A 20,749-nucleotide genomic window follows, 5' to 3' on the forward strand; every position below is an offset into this window, starting at 1 on the left:
CTCCTCGTTAGGTTGATTACATTACCTAATTTTAGGACTCGTGCACTTGACTGTATTTTCAGTCCAAGTGTGATCTGTTAAAATATTCGGACTAATGTTATTCTATGGGGCCGTGCACATATCCGAATTTTTACTCAGACTGAGTGGGTCGGAGGAAACAAATCGCATTTATGCATGTTGAGAGATCTCATTCGGCCATGCAAGTCAATGAGTGCGTGGAATACCTTAGACTGCAATCCGATGACATCTGGGTGCAGTCCGATTTTTCACTGACAGACCATATGAAGAAACTTTTTTTTCTCCATCTTCTCATCTGAGGAAGTGGGATCACACTCTCCTCAAACTTTTGATCAGAGTGTTATTAGCATAATAGGCCCACTACTCTCAGAGGAGAGAAAATACTCTGGTGTGACCCCAACCTTATAGCGTGTAGTAGTATTTAATCTAAAACGGATGGGTCTATCAGGATGATGTGACCCTCTCTTACAAACAATGTGATTTGAAGCTGGAAGTGATAGCAGAATGTATATTGTGGTAAGAAGCATTCCTTTTACGAGTTCTACAATTCTTTCAGGTACTGTTGTTGTGCAACCAGAGCCAGTTCTAAATGAAGACAAAGATGATTTTAAAGGACCAGAATTCCGAATTCGAACTAAAGTTAAACCTGATCTCACCACCCCCATACCAAAAAAGCGGCCAGGTATTAAAGTACAATTGCTGAATTCAACTAAAATGTTTTCAAAGCTGTGTTATGCAAATGGAATTTAAAATTATGTATTCTGGATCATTGCATTGCTTCTTGGTGGATTTACCATAGTGCTCGGCCAGTCAGTGGAAGAGCGGTAGTTTGCTGCTCGCTAATTCTTGGGCATGTAAGTAGCAAGAACTAGCTTTGAGAGCAGCCGATAAAAGCTGAAGGGCTACAGGGCTCAGCACAGCTATGCTGCTGCATTTGTCTACATTTTTAACATTTGTTGTTTTGCAAATGAACCACCGTTCTTCTCACCAGTGCCTTATCAGTATGTTTATTTTCCATGGTGAGAAAACTTGTTCTGTGATCTAGTCAGTGGTTCAGTACGCAGCTCCTGCATGGGCTCAATATAAAGTTCATGGGTCCATATATTGCTCTATTTGTAGAGTTAGGCTATGTTCTCATGAGTTTTTGATGTTGCAGATTTTTTGCAGCATTTCTGCACCTGTTAGGTTACTTCTGTTTTTAATTGCGTTTTTGAGTGTTTTCTTTTTATTAACGTTTTTACTTCTATATTGACGTTGTGGTTTTTGTCTTTTTGGAATGTCGTGTTTTAAATTGAGCTGCTTTTTTGGCTTTGTCAAACCTTTACTCATGCATTTCTGCCTGACCTATTGCGGATTTCATACACACACCGCAGGTCAGTTTACGAAGTGTTAAAAAAACAAAAACAAAAAAAACGCACAAGGGCTATTTCTATAGATCTCCTCCTCTTTGCTGGATCTGTTTAAGTTATTTTCTTTATTTGTGCAGCTATGTCACTTACGCCATGTACAGGGCATTGCAGTAGCGTAGGTGTCCAAGGTTACGACCAATTATATAGTGGCAGTTAGTTGTAAGTGGTCGTAACCATGGGTACCTAAGCTATTGCAATGCCCTGCACATTGGGTAAGCGACATAGCTATCAGAAGAACTATACTACATATCTAATTGTAGGTATTTGATGATGATATTTATTGGGATAGAATTTTGGACATGGGAATACCTCTTTTAACCCTTCAAGATATTTGTTAAACAGACACCATTATTGGTGCTAAGTTTATTGCTGGGATGTCCCACTGTTGGGAACAGTCACAAAAATGGGAGTCCTTATCTCCTTTTCAGTGGAGCACTTGGCCTTTCAAACTGGATAATACAGGACCACCTCTCATGGTTGTTGGTCCTGGGCAGTAAGACTCCTGGGTATATAAAGGGGTCAATAAATTATCTGAGTGTGCTACTATATATGTACTTGTATTAGGAAAGCTCCACCAATGTCCTAGTTTTACTGTTGGTCCCTAGGTCCTGGCAGCTCCTTTTCTAGCCCTTGGCCTGAAACAAGAGTTTAGTCACTATTAGTGTTGAGTGAGTATGTTCTGTCTGAGTACGCTCGGACCGAGCTCCGAGTATTTACAGCTGCTCGGTGATATGGTTGAATCGCTCCCGTGTGCATGATTTGCAACTGTTTGACAGCTTTATTACATGTGGGGAATGTGTAAGAAATAGACATTCCTCACAAGTATTAAAACTGTCAAACAGTCGCAAATCATGCACACGGGAGCGATTCAACCATATCACCGAGCAGCTGTAAATACTCAGAGCTCGGCCCGAGCATACTCTGCGAAAGGGTTAATAGAACATACTCGCTCAACACTAGTCACTATTGCTGTGCAGGAATGAGGCTGGCTGACTCAGTAGCTAAGACAGTCCCATTTTCTGTGACAGCATAGACTGAGAATCGTCAAAGCTTGAAGTTGATCATTCAGCGAGCCCCCATCATACCAGTCATGTGGCGGCTCGGGAATATCTGTTAGGGGACATCAGTGAGCCTGCCTTAATGCTAGTGCATAAGTAGTTATGCCAGAATCATATTTGTCTTCAACTACTTCACTTTTTCCTTTATACAATGAATATTGTAGTTTACGTTAGCTGGAAAACCCAAGGCAGAGTACATTCTTACAAATGCTTTGACTCGTGTCTTCATGGGTGTTTTTTAATTTGGGCAAAAAAAAATCATCTCTGTAGTTATCTATGGCAAAGTGTATCATTAGTGGCTGTACTGAAGTCAGAAACATTGTATTTCAGGCATGAGGTTAGTACACTATAGAGTGTTACATAAGCTGATGTGATTGGACTTTTTAAGCACCCCCCATTTTTCTTTCTTGTAGAGGAAGGACTCCATGGGATTGTGAATTGTACAGCATGTGGACAACAAGTAAATCACTTTCACAAAGACTCCATTTGCAGACATCCTGCTCTCAAAGTCCTCCTTTGTAAGGTACATGTGGTTTCTTGTGTTCTGAGACGTTTAATTAGTCTTCTCAACCCTAGTATACATAAGCAGCCTCCACCAGATAAGTCTTGTAGCTTTCAATTCTGGATTGAAGAAAAAGTGGAGTCCTTTACTAGTCCTTTTTATGCTTTAATGGGGATCCCTACTATCAATGCTCAATCCTCAGAAACCTCAACAAATTATCAGACTGAAGAGACCGCTGAGGATTCTTGATTACCTAATATTTCATATGGTTATAGCAACTTATGGCCATGTCTGGCTGTGCTTTGCACCAAAGTATATGGGCCTTGCATTAGTCCCTCTATACTATGGTCTCTTCATTTTGGTGATTGTTGCAAGTTTGGCCGATTAGATAGACCCTGTTTTTGGGCATGTTCAGATCAGTAGGATTCCTGAATAATAAAGGATTAAGTCATTCAGCAGTTTGTAACAAAATTGATGCATAGGTGCTTGTGAAGACCCGAGGTCTTCTGTGGGCGTAACACTACTCAGACAACACAGGGTGAGGGTAAAACAGCATGGCAATACTTTATTGAACCGCTAAACAGGCAATAAACAGAACAGTCCCAGCAAATACACGAGATGGTACTACATTACACAGTCTCACCCGTCCGCTCTGCCCGCCTGGGATAGAACAGCTGTGACTTTGGGACTTCCAGGGCCATCTACCTCAACCAGTGGCCCCCCACTTCTGGCAGGCCCCCACAGAGAGAAGGTAGCGGCAAGCTTAGGAAGCTGACCGTCCATCAAGGTACAAGGCCAGGAGACCCGAAGGTCACACCCTGGCCTCTCCGAGAATTCCCAATCTGGCTTCTCCGAATGTCTCCGTGGGTTAAAGGCGACCGGTGGGTCCCTCCCGGCAACCCCAAACAACATATTCATGGGGCCAGGTGACTACTTCGTCCCAACCCGGTCTCCGCAAATGCTTCCATGGGCACTCTGATGGTCAATGGAGCAGATCTGTATCTTTCCAGTCGGCGCCATACCCTTAGGCCGGAATCCTGTAGAATCCAAATCTGTGTCTCTTTATGTAAAGCCATACTACCAAGCTGATGGTGTGAAGAGTCTGAGTGTCCTCTTGCTTGTCCTTGATTCTCTGTCTCAAGTCTCACTCCTACAGAAGCACATGCCCCTTTTTTAAGTATACATCCACAGGTTGGAAGGAAAGGGCAGCCTCGTGTCTCATTGTTTGAGCATTTAATGAATTTGATTAGGTTGTCCTCCTGTCTTGTGAGTCAATAAAGCCACAAGGTCCACAAAGGTTAATTCGCATTAGCAAACATTCATTGTTCCCAAATGAAGATAAGTAGTCAACATTCAGTTTTATACAAATAGTATGACCTTCTTGACCAGCCACAGAAATTCACATACAGTTATAAGTCAACATGAAAACAATAGTGTATTTCTCTTGGCTTAACTAATCTAATCGTCTGGCTTATTAAGATTTTAAGCTGTATTGTCACAGTGCTCATTTCATTTCCAATACTGAATCTGGTGTAAACCTCGGATTGGTAAACTTTGTAGAGTTTTCACCTGCTTTAACTCTTATTTTTTGCACCTTTTAATAAGTTTCTCTCGCCTTTTTGTCCTTTCTGCCTTTTTAACCTCAGACTTGCTTTAAGTATTACATGAGTGATGACATCAACCGCGATGCTGATGGAATGGATGAACAATGTCGGTAAGTCGTATTCCCCACCTCCATCCTGTAAATGGATTTTGCCTGAGTGCATAGTGTATTGCTTTCTTTTACAAAGGTGAAATAAGCATTCCTGGACAATACTTGTATTAAATGAGTGAGAATTGTGGGCTGTTCTGAAATTGTCTGCACAGCCATGACCTCCATGTTTATTGCTTATGGTTTCATGTTAGCGGAGATGACCGGGTCACACTGTGCAAGGGCTGTAATAGTGCACACTCCACCTGTAAATGTGCGGACCTAGATGTCAAGTTAAGGATCAGTGGCTATGAATTCAGCTCTTGCACATGTAGAGCCATGACTATTGCTTGCTGTGAGTCCTCCCAAAGAGGACAGAGCTTCATTTTCTCCCTTCATCTAAACCTTGTGATTAGGTGCTCATATAGGATGCATGTAGTCATGTACTGCTGAGTATAAAATCATTTGAACAGTGACAGAATTTTCATCATTTAGCCTCTGTACACCAGTAAAGTGGATTGGAAGCAAAGCCATCAAGATATGATCGAAGTGCAACTTTTTAAGCTTTATGTTCAATTTAGACAGGCCAATGTTTTGCAAGAGAGCAATGCTCCTATTTTTTGCCACCCTTTTTTTTTCAGGCTCTCCAATTCACATAATTGTATAAAAAGCTCCAGTGTTTTAAATAAAAACATGCCCAACTCTGATTCATGCTGCCTGTGGTTTGGGCAGCATGAGTTGTCTGACATGTTCCCTTTAAAGGTATGATTTTAATAGAGCTAAGTCACCTATATGACTATGTAGTTTGAGGGCTGATGACCTTGAAGCTGAAAGTGTTCAATCCCATAGTGATGGCTTTCTTTTAAATCTAAACCGTGAACATACTGACTATATATCTGTGGACCCAACTGAATAAAGCTTTACTAGAGCTGGTATGCAGCTCTTTTACTACTGATCCTTGTAGGCATTGGGACAGTGTGACTGCAGTAGTACAGCATGTTCAGTGTATACAGCACCTAGTAGGATGGTCCACCTCTTTCTGTCCCTAAATGCAGTATCAAAAGTATTCACTGTTGCTTTATATCTGTATCAAATGATGAAGGGCTGTGGACCAAGTAAGCCTGGCTGCCGAATCCAGCTAGAGCTCTTAACTTTAAATTACTGTATGCATTTTATAAACTCTTAGTGTTAATATTGTTGGCATTGATAAGTTTCCACTGACTCCCAACTCCGCAGCCCACCACAGCATCTTTGCTGGGGTGTGGCATTTAATTATTAATGAATGTCTGTTTTTTTTTTTTTAACCAGGTTACGGCTGCTATATAGAAGAGCATAATGTTGGTATTTTTTTTTTTTATTTCCTTTTCATAGTTGGTGTGCTGAGGGAGGAAATCTTATCTGCTGTGATTTTTGCCACAATGCCTTTTGCAAAAAATGCATTCTCCGAAACCTTGGTCGGAGGGAATTGTCTAATATAATGGATGAAGAGAGCCAATGGCATTGCTACATTTGCGAACCAGAACCTCTGCTGGACTTGGTAGCTGCGTGCGACAGCGTTTTTGAAAACTTAGAACAGCTGTTGCAGCAGAATAAGAAAAAAATGAAAGTAGACAATGATAAGAGTAAGCTTTGTGACCAAACTCTGAAAAACCTAAGTTGTAATGGACAGGACAAACAAATGGATAATCAATTTTCTTGTGCAGTAAGCTATTCTTTCAAGGCATTAATGGTTCCAAAGGAAATGTTAAAAAAGACTAAAAGAATAATTGAGACGACAACCAGTTTGAACTCCAGTTTTCTACGCTTTCTTAAGCAAGAATCTGAAACTGTGGATGCAAATCGCAGTACAAGACTTAGACAGTTAAAGGCATTTAAGTCCATTTTAGGGGACCTTAAAAAGGCACATCAAGCTTTGGAGGAAAGTTTGATCAAAGAGCTGGCTTCTGATTTTGGCAAAACAAAGAAGAACCGAGATGTTAGTGAGAATAGGCAGCCAAAAGAGAAGCAGAGTGAGAAAACTAGCGAGCGTCGGAAAGAGACGGCCAGCTCATCTGAAAAAGAGCGAGTCAAAAATGTCTGCAATGAAAAGCCAAGAAAGTCAGAAAACAGTGGCGCTGTTAAAAAAGTTAATTCAGATCAGGCTCAAAATGGAGAACAAAGCGATGTTTTAGATTTAAGCATTGAAGAAAATGAGGGTAATGGTGATCTAGAAGCGTCGCCTTCACATGAAGGAGAGGTCACAGAAGATGCCGATATGGACACACAGGATGGTGACATGCAAATAACTGAAGGCACAACAACGCAAGAGCAAAATGACAATCGCACGGATTACACCGCATTAGAGGTCAGTGAGCAACTGCAAGAGGATTCTCAAGTTGAGGATGAATCTGATATTGAAGATCGTCCTAATAAGTCAGAGAAAAATAGAGACAAGCTGAAAAAGACAAATGAAAGGCCAAAGCGTTCCACAAGTGACAGCAAAAAAAGTACAGATAAAATAAAGAAAGCGCAACAGTCTAGTGCGGAATCTGAAAATGATGCCGAGAAGACGAGATCATCATCGAAATTAGCCAAGTCTCCTTCACCGACGAAAAAAGAGAAAGATGATCAATCTTTTGCTTCTAATGCTCCTGAAGCACTTGACATGGACATTGTGTCAGTCCCCACTTCTGTGCCAGAAGATATATTTGACAGCCTGGATGCTTCACTAGAAGCTCAAAATGCGCTGAGCGACTCTGGCTTAAAAACACCCAGTAAGAAAGATGGAAAAAAAGAAGCAAAGTCGCCTGGTAAAAAAGAACTGATTCTGAAATTGACTCCTGTATCTCTTTCCAAGTCACCTGTTAAGAAAACACAGTCAAAAGCAGAGGCTTCTGAAGATGGATCTGATGCTGACGACAAAGCAATGAGCCCCAGCAATGGTTCTGGTAACGAGAACTCCTCTGAGACTGAAGAGTCCAAGTTAAGAAAGTCTCCTCGTGTGAAAACCACACCCAAAAGACGCCAGACTGATAAAATGGCGGCCTCAAATACAGAGGAGGAAAGTAATGATACAGACAAGGAGAAAAAGAAAAAGCAGTCCTCTAAAAAGAAAGAGAATAAGAAAAAACATGCTGCTTCAGACTCTGGTAAAAGTTCAAAAAGAAGATCTGAGAGAAAGAAAATAGACACCAAGAGCCACGAAAGTGGATCTGAGTCTGATGAAATGCCTGACGTTCTTAAAAAAGCAGCGCTGATGAGTAACTCTTCCTCAGAACATGAGAGCTGCAGTGAAGCCAAAAAATCTAAAAAAACAGATAAAGATAGCCTTAAGGTAGATGGAAAACGCAAAAGAAAGAGTTCAAGTTCTGGTCCAGAAGTTGCTAAGAAGTTGACGAGAAACTCCACTGCAAAAAAACGGAGATCAAACCACTCTGATTCATCAAACTATGACTCTGAACTGGAGAAGAAAATGAAAAAAGCAGGAAATGTAGAGGCTGCAAAGAAGAGTAAAAAGAAAACCGTTAAGAGTGAGGAGGAAAGTGGGCCATCTGCAGAAGAAGTGAAAAGCAAAAAATCCAAGAAGAGTAAGGCAAAGAGCACGGCAGTGAAGAAGAAAGAGTCTACTTCATCTTCTGACTTGTCAGAAGACGGTCACCATAACACAAGTCACAATTCTGAAGAAGGCAGTGAAGATGAGCAAAAGATAATGCCCATAGTGGAGAATGAGGTCCTGTCAGCTGTTGGATTCTCTCAGTCCTCCGGTATGCATTCATAATCCTGATGGTTTATTACACCTCATAAATGTTCTTTCCTTGTTTCTTGGTTGTTCTGTTCAAATATTCAGTCATTACTAGATCTTGGTTTTCTTATGCTCCCCTATTTGGATCTGTTTCGGCTAAAACTTCATTATTAGACATGTCTATCCATGTTTTCCTTGCATCCCTTTCTTTACAATTCGAGCAAAGCCATTCAGGCAATGGTGGAGAGCAGAAAAATAGTCTCATCTTGTGAATAGTGTGCAGATGATTTACTGCACGTTATGATCTTATTCATTCACAAGGTCAGGTGCCTTAAATTTGTATTCTGCGGACTACAGTTAATCACTCCTGCTTGTAAGATTCAGGTATACATTATGGAACACTTAGTAGCTTCGTAATCAGTCAAAGTTAGCACGACCGAGGTGTAATAAGGATTTCTGGGATGTATAAATGGCCTGGAACAGTAATCGTAGTGAACGATCCCCGCCACACCAGTATTGCTTGCTTTACAACTAGCAAATGAGAACTGATATAGTAATTATTAGTTTGTTTTCCTTATAGACAAATTGATACTTATGCCTTAAATATTTGATATTTAACCTCTTCGTTATGTTGCGTGTAGAGCAGGCTCAGTAGATCAGCCCACTCCATGTGCAGTGGAAGCAGACTATGGTATATACTGTAGGTGTCCCGCCTGCAACAGCCTGGATTGCAGTTAACTCCAATTAGTGCAGTTTTACTCCTTAGTTCTCATTCAGATGTCAGTGCCAATCGATCTGAGCGCGGACTGCTAATGCGCGGACTGCCTGCAGGTTTCCTGACTCGAGTGACAGCTTCATATAATTTCTGTGAGGCTGTCATTCTCTGGTCGGGAAACCCGCGTCCAGTCTGTGCATTGCGATCTGATATCGGACCAAAGTCCATGGACGTCTGTTTGTGCCCTTAGTTATCGTGAACCACCTCCTGCCACCCCTTTTCACTTGCCAATGTGGGGTGTTGATGTGTTGTCACTTTCACACACATCTCCTATTTAAGCCCTGCCACAGATTAAGGTAACACTGACATATTGTACCAGAGACTGAATGTTCAATTTCCCGAGTGAAAGAAAATCATAAAAAAAAAAAAAAAGTTCAAGTCTACTAAAATCTTTTCCCATTTTATACATAAATTAAAATAGTTTCAAACATTAAATGATGTAAAAAGAGAAAACCCTGTAAATGTAAGGGATTTTTTTTTCTCTTCACACCCTCCCACTGCTTACTTCTTTACTTGTAAAAACATAAGCTGATGAAAATAATCTAGTTTAAACCGAATCTGTCAGTAGGATCACCCTTCCTAAGCCGTCTATATGGACATGTAGATCATAGGAAGCTGAGTAATGTGATGCCTTGATATTTGCGATCCGATGTGTTATTCCAGAGAAATCCACGTTTTTCTTATACGTAAATGATCTGTTCAGGACTATGGGCCGGACACTGATCAGCATGAGGATCTGTCTCCAGAGATTATTCTAAATTAAGAGGAGTTGCTAGTGTGATGTGTAATGGTAACCTGTAGCTTTATCGGCTTATCAGTCTTTTATTGTTTCCATTTTGAATATTCATAAAGCTTTGCTATTTCAGGTGACGAAGCAGGAACAAAATCTGCTACTCGTGATGTGGAGGATGAGGACGAAGATGATGACGATGATCCAGAGAATAGGTATGATTCCAACCATACGGACTTAAAAAAGATTATAACACACCCTAAGCGTGGGTCCAAAGCAAAGCAACGGAAGAGCAAGCAGGTTGTACAAACCCGGACTTCCTGCCTTTTAAAGACTCGATCCAAGGCTAATCTCAAGTTTGACCGAGTGGCCAACAAAGCGAGGCCAAAAACCAGAAAACCAATGAAAAAATAAATCTATAAAGTGTTCACACACCTTGCATAGGGTGTGTTATAAATACACAGCAGTGTACTGTTGTTTGTCTTCATATTTTTCTTTGGGAAACAATTTTTTGTTGGTTGAAAGCAATGACTTGAAGGATTGAGATTACTGTTTAGGAAACAAATGTTTGAATTGTTAAGCTGTTCTTGAAACACTGCCTTCTTGGCTGTTGAAATATGGTAAGGTTGAGCGGGAAATTTGGTCCTTAGATTTCTTTGCTTAGTTTTGCTTCCTCTGAAAAAGAGACTTTATGGTTTGTGACATAAAATCCATCCTGCCCTAAAATGCAAATGAGTTTGATCAACATCTACTCTGCTTTTTCGTTTTATGCCCATGAATTGTACAGATTACGGGCATAGAAATTATGGCAGCATTTTATTATGTAAGTTTTCGAAAAATATCAATTTTTCTTTATTTTTGTTTTAATTCAGAAAATTAGTCTGATTAAAGATATTTTAGAACCCTTTGGTACGCTTTTTTACATGACTTTTATGGGTCTACCCTCACACATTCAGCCTTAAAGGGTATGTACTTATGTGCAACCAGTGTTATTACCCTAATGCATGTAAAATATATGGAAACAAGACAACTTTGCAAGTAGCCTTGGTTAAAAATGTCCTGTTGTGTCTACGGCTCATATGCACGGTCTACAAGCACTGTGCTACCCGTGTCCTGTACTTTATTTTTTTTTACAGCTTTTGTTTTTCCTAATAATACCCCGTCCCCTATCTGTTCCGGTTCAGTTTTGCAGGGTTCTACAAAGCCATGGATCTATCAATATAAGTAGACGTGAAGCTCTGTTCAACAAAATCACTGATGGTTTCCTTTTTTTGACAAAGTAGTTGATTTAATACATTAACAATACTTAAACAAGAGGTTTTCCCACAAACAAACTTTAATTTTAGTCAATAGATCTTGGAATAATAATTTCCACAATTGGATGTGTTTAAATAAAATGTCCCTGTGCTGAGATAATCTTATAAATGTGCCCCTGCTGTGTACTATGTAATGGCTGTGTCTGACCGTACAGGAACATGATCTGATCATACCACATCTCCTGGGCAGGGGAGGAAGGAAAAGAGTATACAAGCAGGACAGCAGGGGATCACAGCTGATTCTTTCTGTGAGGTAAAACATTTCCCTGTCTGTTTTTAAACAATGTTTTACTTCAAAGAAAGAATCTGTCCGTATACTCTTCCTCCCTGCCCAGGAGCTGTGGTATGATCAGACCATGTTCATGTACGGTCAGACACAGCCATTACACAGTACACAGCAGGGGCACATTTATAAGATTATCTCAGCGCAGGAACAATTTTATTCAATCACATCCAATTGTGGAACTTATTATTCCAGCATCTATCGATTAAAATGAACCTTTGTTCTTGGGAAAACCCCTTTTTAAAGGTGTTTTTCCTATTGTTTTATGATTAGTTGGTCTTCTGGGGGTCCCCACTGGCCCTAAGAATGAAGAGAACGCATGTCAGGCCCCATTAGTTGAGCTGCGGTCCCCTACATTCCCGTCCTATAGCTAGTGCCGCTCTTTATTGATCCTAAAGGTTAGAACCCCCCAATTATAAAGTGATGGCATATCCTGGCATCGAGAGGGTCCTGATATATCTACCAGCCTGTTGGTAAAGTATGAATTGGGTGAGAGTGGGTGGATCTGTAATTGTGGGAGGCTATATCCTAACCCTCAAAGGGAAAGGTGACTCCACATAAGTTGCTGGCTCTCTGCTGAGAACTGCAAACTGAATGTGCTTTTTACAGATTAAGATGTTCTTCACATGTTATTTCCTATTGTCTTGACATCTGTCCCCAGATTTTAGAGTAAATGAGAAAAAACATCTTTCCAAAAAATAAGAAGCAGTGCCCCCCACCCAACATTCATGAGACCAGACTTGGCTCATTATTGCAATATGTCACCATTTTCTCTCCTATAAACATGTACAGGACGCGCTGCAGGTCTGCTTTACTAAGAATAATGGTTACATTTAGGAGAGGTGAAGTGGATCAGTGTTGGAGATTGCCGAACTGATGATTTTCCACATTTAATGGAAATACAAACTGGCTAGAATAATAGGGTCCTCCACTGGTGGTACCAGCCTCCATAGTGCTCATTATTAACGGAAGGATGTACTCCTGATACAAGATGATAATAAGCGCTGCTCACTAACTTATAACATTAACGCTTCAAAATCACCAGTGTCCAATATCTGAGCGGGAAAAGTGTTCACCTATCAAGTGACATGTTAGAGCTGCTATCGCACCAATGGCACGAGAGGTAAACTGCGTCGTCTGACATGTCGCTACATAAAAGCCTGCACATGCCCAGCAGAGCTGACACTCGTCTGCTCAGGACTGTCTCATTTACCGAGCATCTATCCCTTCCATTCACCCATTCAAAGTCACTGTTTTGCTAAAGAGAACTGACACACTGTCCTGTAATTATTCATTTGAGGGTTATTTGGCCATGTCTTGTCTTTTTTCTACCGAAAGTAGGTATAGGATAAATGTGCTTGTGTATTGCAGTTATGGAAACCTCTGAATAAGCGTGTTGAGCTGTTTACTGACCTCCCCTACAGGGCAGCACTTTTTTTTTTTTTTTTTTTTTTTTTTTTAAATTCCATAAATAACCCTTTAGGAATAAAATGGATGTCAGGTGTGGACATGTATATTTTTCCCTCTCCTGAAATGTTTCCCTATTTGTCTGTGTGGTTTGTCCCACTCACTATTAAAGTGAGTGGGACTGACACGGAGATCATAGGAAACAGTGGCACTGTTTATGGTGATGAGAAGAAATGTCACTACGCCTGTCTGCAACCTTGTAAAACATGTTCTTTTACACATCACTGAACAATTCGGTCATCTTTCATATGTATAAAAGGAGCAGTAACACGATTACTTTCATCAAAGCTAAATAATGTTCCTCACCCATAAAATCGAGAGTATAAATGAGGTTTTCAGTCCAGCACTCCTTTCTGTGTGTTCTTCACATTCAGAGGCAGTGTGCACCCACAGCGCATGAACAGTGCTTTATAGAAGAGTTGCGGCAGCGACCCATGGAAGATATAACTGCTGATCAGATCTGGCTTACATTTACCAAAGCTGTGAATTTAGTAAATTCATGCTTGTTTTTTCCAGCTTAGATGTGGTTTAAATATATGTAAAATGGACAAAAAAGCAAAGTTTAGTAAAGAGGTTAAATGAAGAAAGCTGCCCCAGTCTCAAGACATCAGTACCAGTGCAGGAAACAAAACCCCAGGTTTTCACTTTTCACCGTGGAGAAATGAGGCGATCAGACCAGCTCTCACATCCACATTTAATTCTTGATCCAGATTGCCGTACTTTTAATGTTCTGTACGAATGTTTACAAGGTGAAGAAACGGTAACTGGAAGACCTTTTTAGAGAGTCGAGAGCATTAGAGGTGAACATACATTTAGGGGACCGTGGTTTTTATGAGGGCATAGCCCTTGATAGGTCAAAACCCAGTTCTGGTGAAATGTCACTAATATTTCTCAATATTGTTTTACAAACCACTCCTGAAAACATGATCTGTAGATCTTTGAGCCAAAAGTGAATATGATGCAAAAGACTGTGACCTGTATGTTACTCACAATCCATCTGCTGCTTTTCTGTGTTGTTTTGTTTTTAATACGATTTTATGAATAATATTTATTGTTCAGTTGTTCTGGTTGGTTGATGGCTGACCAGTCTGTACAATGTAGCCTAAGAATTTACCTTTAATGAGTCATTTTCAGGAGCATGTTGCTTCTGTGTCATTACAAGTGACTGCTGCTAGATTTTAAAAGAAGAAAAATGAAACGTAAATGCAATATAAAGACATAACTTTCTAAAACTAGATTCTGCCTTTCCTCCAGCGCTCTTAGCAGCCCTTCTGAAGTGTAATTGATGAATGAGATGAGGAAAAGGTTGATCTGCTGTTTATCTTGCACAACTGCTTAAGATGCTGGCTTTTTGACTTGTTTCTATAGAGTTGATTGTACATTATGGGAGCACAGCACGGCTGATTCAAACTGAATTATTATTATTAGGACTTATACATGGGAACATCATAAACTTCTTTTAATGAAGTCATGTTTAATAGTACAGAATTTTTTGGAAGGCTTTAGATAAAGGGGGATAAAGCTTACAGCAGAAAGAAGTTTGAGAATGACTGCTCTTCTACTCCTAACATGCACCCATTGTGAGGTCTCTATCATTGCCTCTATCAGCCACACTACTTCACCCCCCCCAAGCGTCCGGGAGCATTTCACATTTATCATCTGGATTGCTCGATACATACTGAAAACATTTTCTTAATAAGGGACTTAAAAAACCAATGTCCTGACTATATGTAGAGATGCCAAGCTACACAGCAATATTAAAGATTTCACATTATGCTTTCATGTACTTTAGTAAACCAGCAGGTCCTTGTATTAATGAACCAGGGACCTTGTTTCTGGACAGTGAGATTTCAAGGTGTCCTGTTTGGGCAGCAAATTGTTAAATAGCCTGCCGAAGAAAAACTGCTTAGACTCAATCATTGATACAGGCCCTCCTAGTTTGTGCGTCCATTTGACCTATTTTTCGTAGATCACATGTAAATGCCAGTGCTTCTGTAATTTAGTTGATGATGCAGTGCTATGCTCCCACATGTGTGATTTAAACTTTATTTTTTGATTTTTTTGTGTTTCCTTTTGGGATTGTTTTATGTTACCTCATCAGTTCTAATGAGGTTAATGGTGTATTAATGCATTTTGCTTTTATGGTTGCAATAAATTTTTTGAAACTTTCTTGTCCATGCATTTACTTTTGTTTTATTCTTGGAGATGGGAAAGGTTAAGGTAGATTAGAGGGAATTATCAGTAATACCCCCATTTTAACGGGAAACTGTCACCAGAAATAACGCTGTTAATCTGCAGGTTATTAACGTTCTTATTCTGCCTGACACCTGCATACAGCCAAATGCAGCTCTGGAGAAAATGAGCTTTATTCTCCCCTGCAGCATCGTTTGTCATGGTAGCGATACTGGTCCAGTCACCGCTCTGAGAATAAAGAGCGGCTGCTCTAACGCCCCCGGCCCTGACTGAGACTCGCTCTGCTGTCAGTCAGGGCCGAGGGGGCACTTACAGCGGACGCTCTTTATTCGCAGAGCGGTGACTGGACCAGTGCCACCCCATGACTATTCTCCCCGCCAGCATTCTGTTTCAAAGTTCATTTTCTCCCTGCTGCATTCTGCTGCATGCAGGCGCCAGGCAGGTTTATAATACTATTAACCTGCAGATTTACTGCAAACCTGCAGGTTAATAGTGTTATTTCTGGTAACAGGTTCCCTTTAAAAAATAAAAAAAAAATTCAGTTCGCCAACACTTGGGGTTCGCTCACACGAGTGTATAACATGGCTGAGTGCTATCTGATGTTTTAACGCATAGCACTTTGCCCAATGTTATGCTATGGGGCAATGCAGATCTGCAATATTATTATTATTATTTTTATTATTATTTTTAAAAAAATATATATATATATATATATATATATATATATATATATATATATATATATATATATATATATATATATATATATATATATATATATATATATATATATATATATATATATATATAATCTCCCCCTTATGCCAATTTGGCATGAGAAAACAATCTCTGCATACTGCGGGTGCATCCAATAATCGTCTAAAAGTCTGCATCTGAGTGCAGTCCGATGTACGAGCACAGTCTCTGTGGAGACTGTGAGACATTTAAGCTCAGTCTTCTCCACACCTGTGATAGGATTCTCATGTGAGAGAATAGGATCTCAGTAAGATGACACTCGGATCAAGCTGTGACAGAGTTTGAGCCGAGTGTCATTAGAGTTGGCCCAATTCTCTCTCATGCTAGAATCTCCTTCAGTATGAGGGAGCCCTTATGGATATTTTCAGAATCTTGGTTCTATTTCTGGTCCAAAATTTACTGAAAAGGATCCTGTCAGAATGTGTTTTTTTTTTTTTTTTTTTTTTTTTTTTTTTTTAAGTATAGTAGTAGTGGTATGCCTGTATAGGCACTTGTCATCCAATAAGCAAAAAAAAAAAAAAAAAAAAAAAGACGATACCTCTTTTGTAGTGATCGGATGTGTCTAGTGCAGAAACCATGTGCAAATCAGGCTGTACTGAAAGAAGCCGTCCAACTACAATGTCACTTCCAGCCTGATTTGTATACGACGCCAAAGCTACGTTTCTCAAGGCTGGCACTTCGGATTGGCATTTCTTTTATTGGGAGACCAGCGAGAATATTGCTGTACCACTACTTTCATATATAAAAACATGCTAGCATTCCTTTTTTAATGAAGTAAATTATTGATCCTCTTGTGCAAATAAACATGTGGTCTGATCCATTAGATTTAATACTTTTATATGCTGAAAATAATTCCCTTCTTTAATTAAAGATCATAAGTTAGATGCCATTGTAAAGATTGTTTTAAATCCTGGATAAAAGAAAATCTGACTCAGGTTGCCAACTTCCTTGACACTTGTATGAAGTGGGAATTGGCTTCTCTTAACAAGTCTTCTTCTTCCTGACAACTTGTCTTTTATACTTTCCCTCAGCTTACTCTTCCATTGATCAACAGTGGTGAAAGTTTGATATACTTGCGGAAACATGAACAGCTCAGGAATGAGTTCACTACTGGTAATGGAAAGTGTTACTGAAGCCTCAAATTATATGAAATAAGGCCCCTCATGTTCATATGACATACACAGCGGATGCTTCTTCTGTCTTGATAGAAAAAATGGGATCTTCATCTTACACGCCCAATCTTTTCCACCTAGTGCTCGTTTCTTTGCCTCACTACGTCCAGTGCACCTCCTTAATGCATTAAGGCCAGTGTGACCCATGTATTATCATTTGAGCAGCCCTTTTATGTGATGTCACATGTGACCATCCTTACTTTAAAGTGGATAGAATAGAGCATGAGCATTGAAATGAATGGGACTTCAGCGGATTCACGGTGTAAAGACCTTGCACTGTAGAGTCTTGGGTGTATGTTTGGCTATGTTGATGCACTAAATGAGTCTCCATGTAAGCGAATGCACCAGCATCAAATGTGGTGTTGCTGTACTCTGTTGTGCAGTCCTGTAGAATCAGCGTTGAAGGGTAAGAAAACTTTAAAATAAATACAAAACTTGCTGCATTAAGTTTAGATTCTACCATTGGAACAGCCGCAAGTGTGTAGGCTAAATAGAATATTTTATGAGGGTATAGCAAGGGAAGGAAATCCTTTTATGATGGTTTATTGTACGATGAGTGTACAAAAAACTGCAACCAGCTGGTATGTCTAAATTATACAAAAGGTGCTTTAAGTAAGCCATTTAGTTCCATATAGTTATGCCATTGGACAGAATAAAGCACAGGTTATTACACAGGTGAAAAAGTTGCAATGACCTCTGCAGTATTTCTAGAAATCAAGTGCAAATTGCAGTGTAATGACCCACAAAGCCAGTCATGGAGAGGGAGAACTGTGCAGCTCTGAATTGCCGCACATTTCTCCCAGTGACAGGAAGCTCAATGTGATGTCTACATTGTGTTCAGCGGTCTGTTTTCATAGCTCGGTCAGTGGAGCACTGTTCTCAATGATTAGGAATGCTATCCTGTATAATTAAGAAGCCGCCATCATAGCCTGCCCGGCGCTATGAGATCAAATATATACAACTATAAATTACATGGACTGCTTAGCAAGATTCTTCTAGTTTGAAAGGTATAATAGTGCATTTTATCAATGTTTGCGGTACACATTTAGTGGATCAAAGATGATCTGCAGGAGAATTTGGTGTGGACACATATACAAGTCCTTTGAAAAGAGTTTTTTTCCCCCACAAATTGCATACATTTACAAGATTATTTACACCTGTGAAGAGAAGTTATTCAGATCACTGTAAATCATTACTGATCTGTGTGATCTGGAAGTGGCTCTTACAATGTAAGCCTATGAAGCGTTAGGACGAGGTGCCATAGGCTTATATTGTTAGAGACCTCCGGGTCACACACAGAGCTGAGACTGATCCAGAGTGTCTGAAGAGCGGTGCCGGATACTGGGGGAGGCAATGGTAGGTGAGTACATTAGCACATTGACACTACATACACATTTAGAGAGAGAGAAAATAATGGGAGGGTTTTTTAAAAGGAATGTGTCCATAGAAAAAGACCTATTTAAATCTGGTATTTAAGTGCATTTTTTACATTTGTCATTTATACGTAGATTCATATCACTATATCTGTAGAAAAAAAAACCTAGCTATTTTCACACTGCCCACTAGTACGAATTTAAAACTGTTACATCCCGTTGTTCACATGGATATTAGCCGCAATAGACTGGCTTTGATAATCTCTTATTGAAGCATTATTTGAGCAAGTCTAATCTGGATGAAAGTCATTGTGAGGGTAGGAGAAGGATTGTCACCACCTTTTAGTGCTTTCACATTGCTTTTCTGCACCCTTTTAGTGGCCCCGTTTGAGTTTATGTCCAAACCCCCTGCAAAATGGGGTTCGGACGTTTCGCTGACGGGGCCATAGACTGTAATGGTGATGACAGAGTGAACGCGCACTCTGCCGGGCATCATTTTCGGGAGTGTACGCCTACTGGAGGAGGATGCTCAGACGCAGTCTACGTCTGAGCATACGTTTACTCTGCCGGCACCATTAGTTTTTCAGGGGGTTCGGACGTAAACTCCGATGGGGCCACTGAACGGGTGCAGAAACGCAATGTTGAAACCACTCTTGTGAATGGGTTGTTCTGTCTTATACTGTAAACAGAGTTGTTACTTTTCATTTTAATCTGGTCTGTGATGGTAGTGAAACTGCTGAATAGTCATCTGTACAGAACAAGAAGTGTCTAGTATAAAACCTGAAGGCCAGTGTGAAAGTTTCAAGATCTTTTTTTTTTTTTTTTTTTATATGGAATATTGAAAAACAAAATTGTAAAATGTAAAAAAAACAAAATACATTTAACATAAAACCAAAAGTCCTTTTGCAAAACAACAAATTCCCTTAAACCACACTTTTCATTTACAGCGACCTTTAAGGTAGAATTACTCGTGGTTTCCTGCTGTAGCCTCTGATTGATTGTACAGGCTAATTAGTTCAATTAAAAGATTGATCTGACCTATTCAGCGTTGTAGATTAATACAAAAAAAAATTGCTGTCTTTTAGTACTACATATTTAATTATTCCTTTACAAGTCATCTACAGATGGCCGCACATGAGAAAAGGTGACCAAATCTGATCTCTGCACACGATGGGAATCTCCGTTGCAAGTTACTTCCTGTGATTTTAATTTTGCCTAAAAAAACAAAAGCTACCACCACAATGACTGAATTACTATGTGATGTGTGGGTGCATGGCTAAATGTGATACCACATAGAATAGCGGTATAAATAATTGATTATTGGATTGCAATATAAAAAGCTTAGTTTATGAGCCCATAGGAGGTGGTTAGATGAGAGCAGGAGAAGCCTGTATTTTCCCTGAAGCAGCACCACTATTGTCAGCCATGTCTTATATTACCACCTGCATGGCTGTGGGCCTTTATGGAAATGTTTCCTTTATATTCTCTCTGCTTGATCTTAGCCCTAGTATAGATATAGGTGTATTACTCCAAATAATAACTCATCAGTTAAATTGAAGACTATTAGACAGTCACTACTAGGATTAAGGGAGGGTTCGGGGACATCTTTTTTTCTTTCATGTATTTGGGGCTAATAGTCTTTTTTTTTTTTTTTTTTTTTTTTTTTAGAACTGTTTTCATAAAAAAAATAACCTTTGCTCACCTTTACCTGCTTTGTGTCCCTGCACATACAGCTTTGTAGCCATAAATCATCTGCTCAGAAATAGACACTGAGCAGTACAAACTCTTAGACCATCCTTGCTTGCTGACTGATGGATTCTCTTAACGTTTCTTCAATCAGCAATAGTGCAACATAGCGATAATAGAAAGCAAAGTTTTTAATAGAATGTAATTGTAAAAAATTTTTTAACCACAAATACATGCATTTACATAAGAAATTGCAACCAAAGGTGGACACCCCTTGTTGGCTGATATATGTGGGACCTTGTTCTCCTCTAACAGGTAATGTAGGGGGGAGATAAGGATCAGGTAGGTAGATTGAACTCAATGCTAATCCTTCTCTAAATATTCATCGCTTTCAAGGGGTGTTTGACGGCGGCTTATTCCGCTTTCCCTGTTGATATCCCTATATTGGGAGGTTGGCAGAGGTAGCGGTCAGCCCATTGAGCATTTGGCCAGCGGAGTATGGCTACCATGAGACGACAAAGATTTGTGATTTTCTTGCATGAAGCATCAGAATTGGTATATAGGATGGGGATTGAGTATTAGATGACACATGAAACTTGT

General features: G+C 39.8%; 1 protein-coding gene across 2 annotated transcripts in view; it reads left to right on the plus strand.

Annotated features, from left to right (window-relative positions):
- The window catches only part of ATRX (ATRX chromatin remodeler), a 115,805-nt gene that overhangs the window by 17,277 nt on the left and 77,779 nt on the right, over positions 1–20,749 (plus strand). For both annotated transcript variants that reach the window (XM_073641015.1, XM_073641016.1), the window contains exons 7-11: positions 575–700; positions 2,899–3,008; positions 4,634–4,701; positions 6,049–8,420; positions 10,040–10,118. In XM_073641015.1, coding sequence (XP_073497116.1) covers positions 575–700; positions 2,899–3,008; positions 4,634–4,701; positions 6,049–8,420; positions 10,040–10,118 — 2,755 coding nt within the window. The remainder of the gene's footprint in view (positions 1–574; positions 701–2,898; positions 3,009–4,633; positions 4,702–6,048; positions 8,421–10,039; positions 10,119–20,749) is intronic.

This window comes from Phyllobates terribilis, unplaced genomic scaffold (assembly GCF_046119375.1).
Source record: "Phyllobates terribilis strain yellow unplaced genomic scaffold, ASM4611937v1 Scaffold_7__3_contigs__length_470593459, whole genome shotgun sequence".
Lineage (NCBI taxonomy): Eukaryota > Metazoa > Chordata > Amphibia > Anura > Dendrobatidae > Phyllobates > Phyllobates terribilis.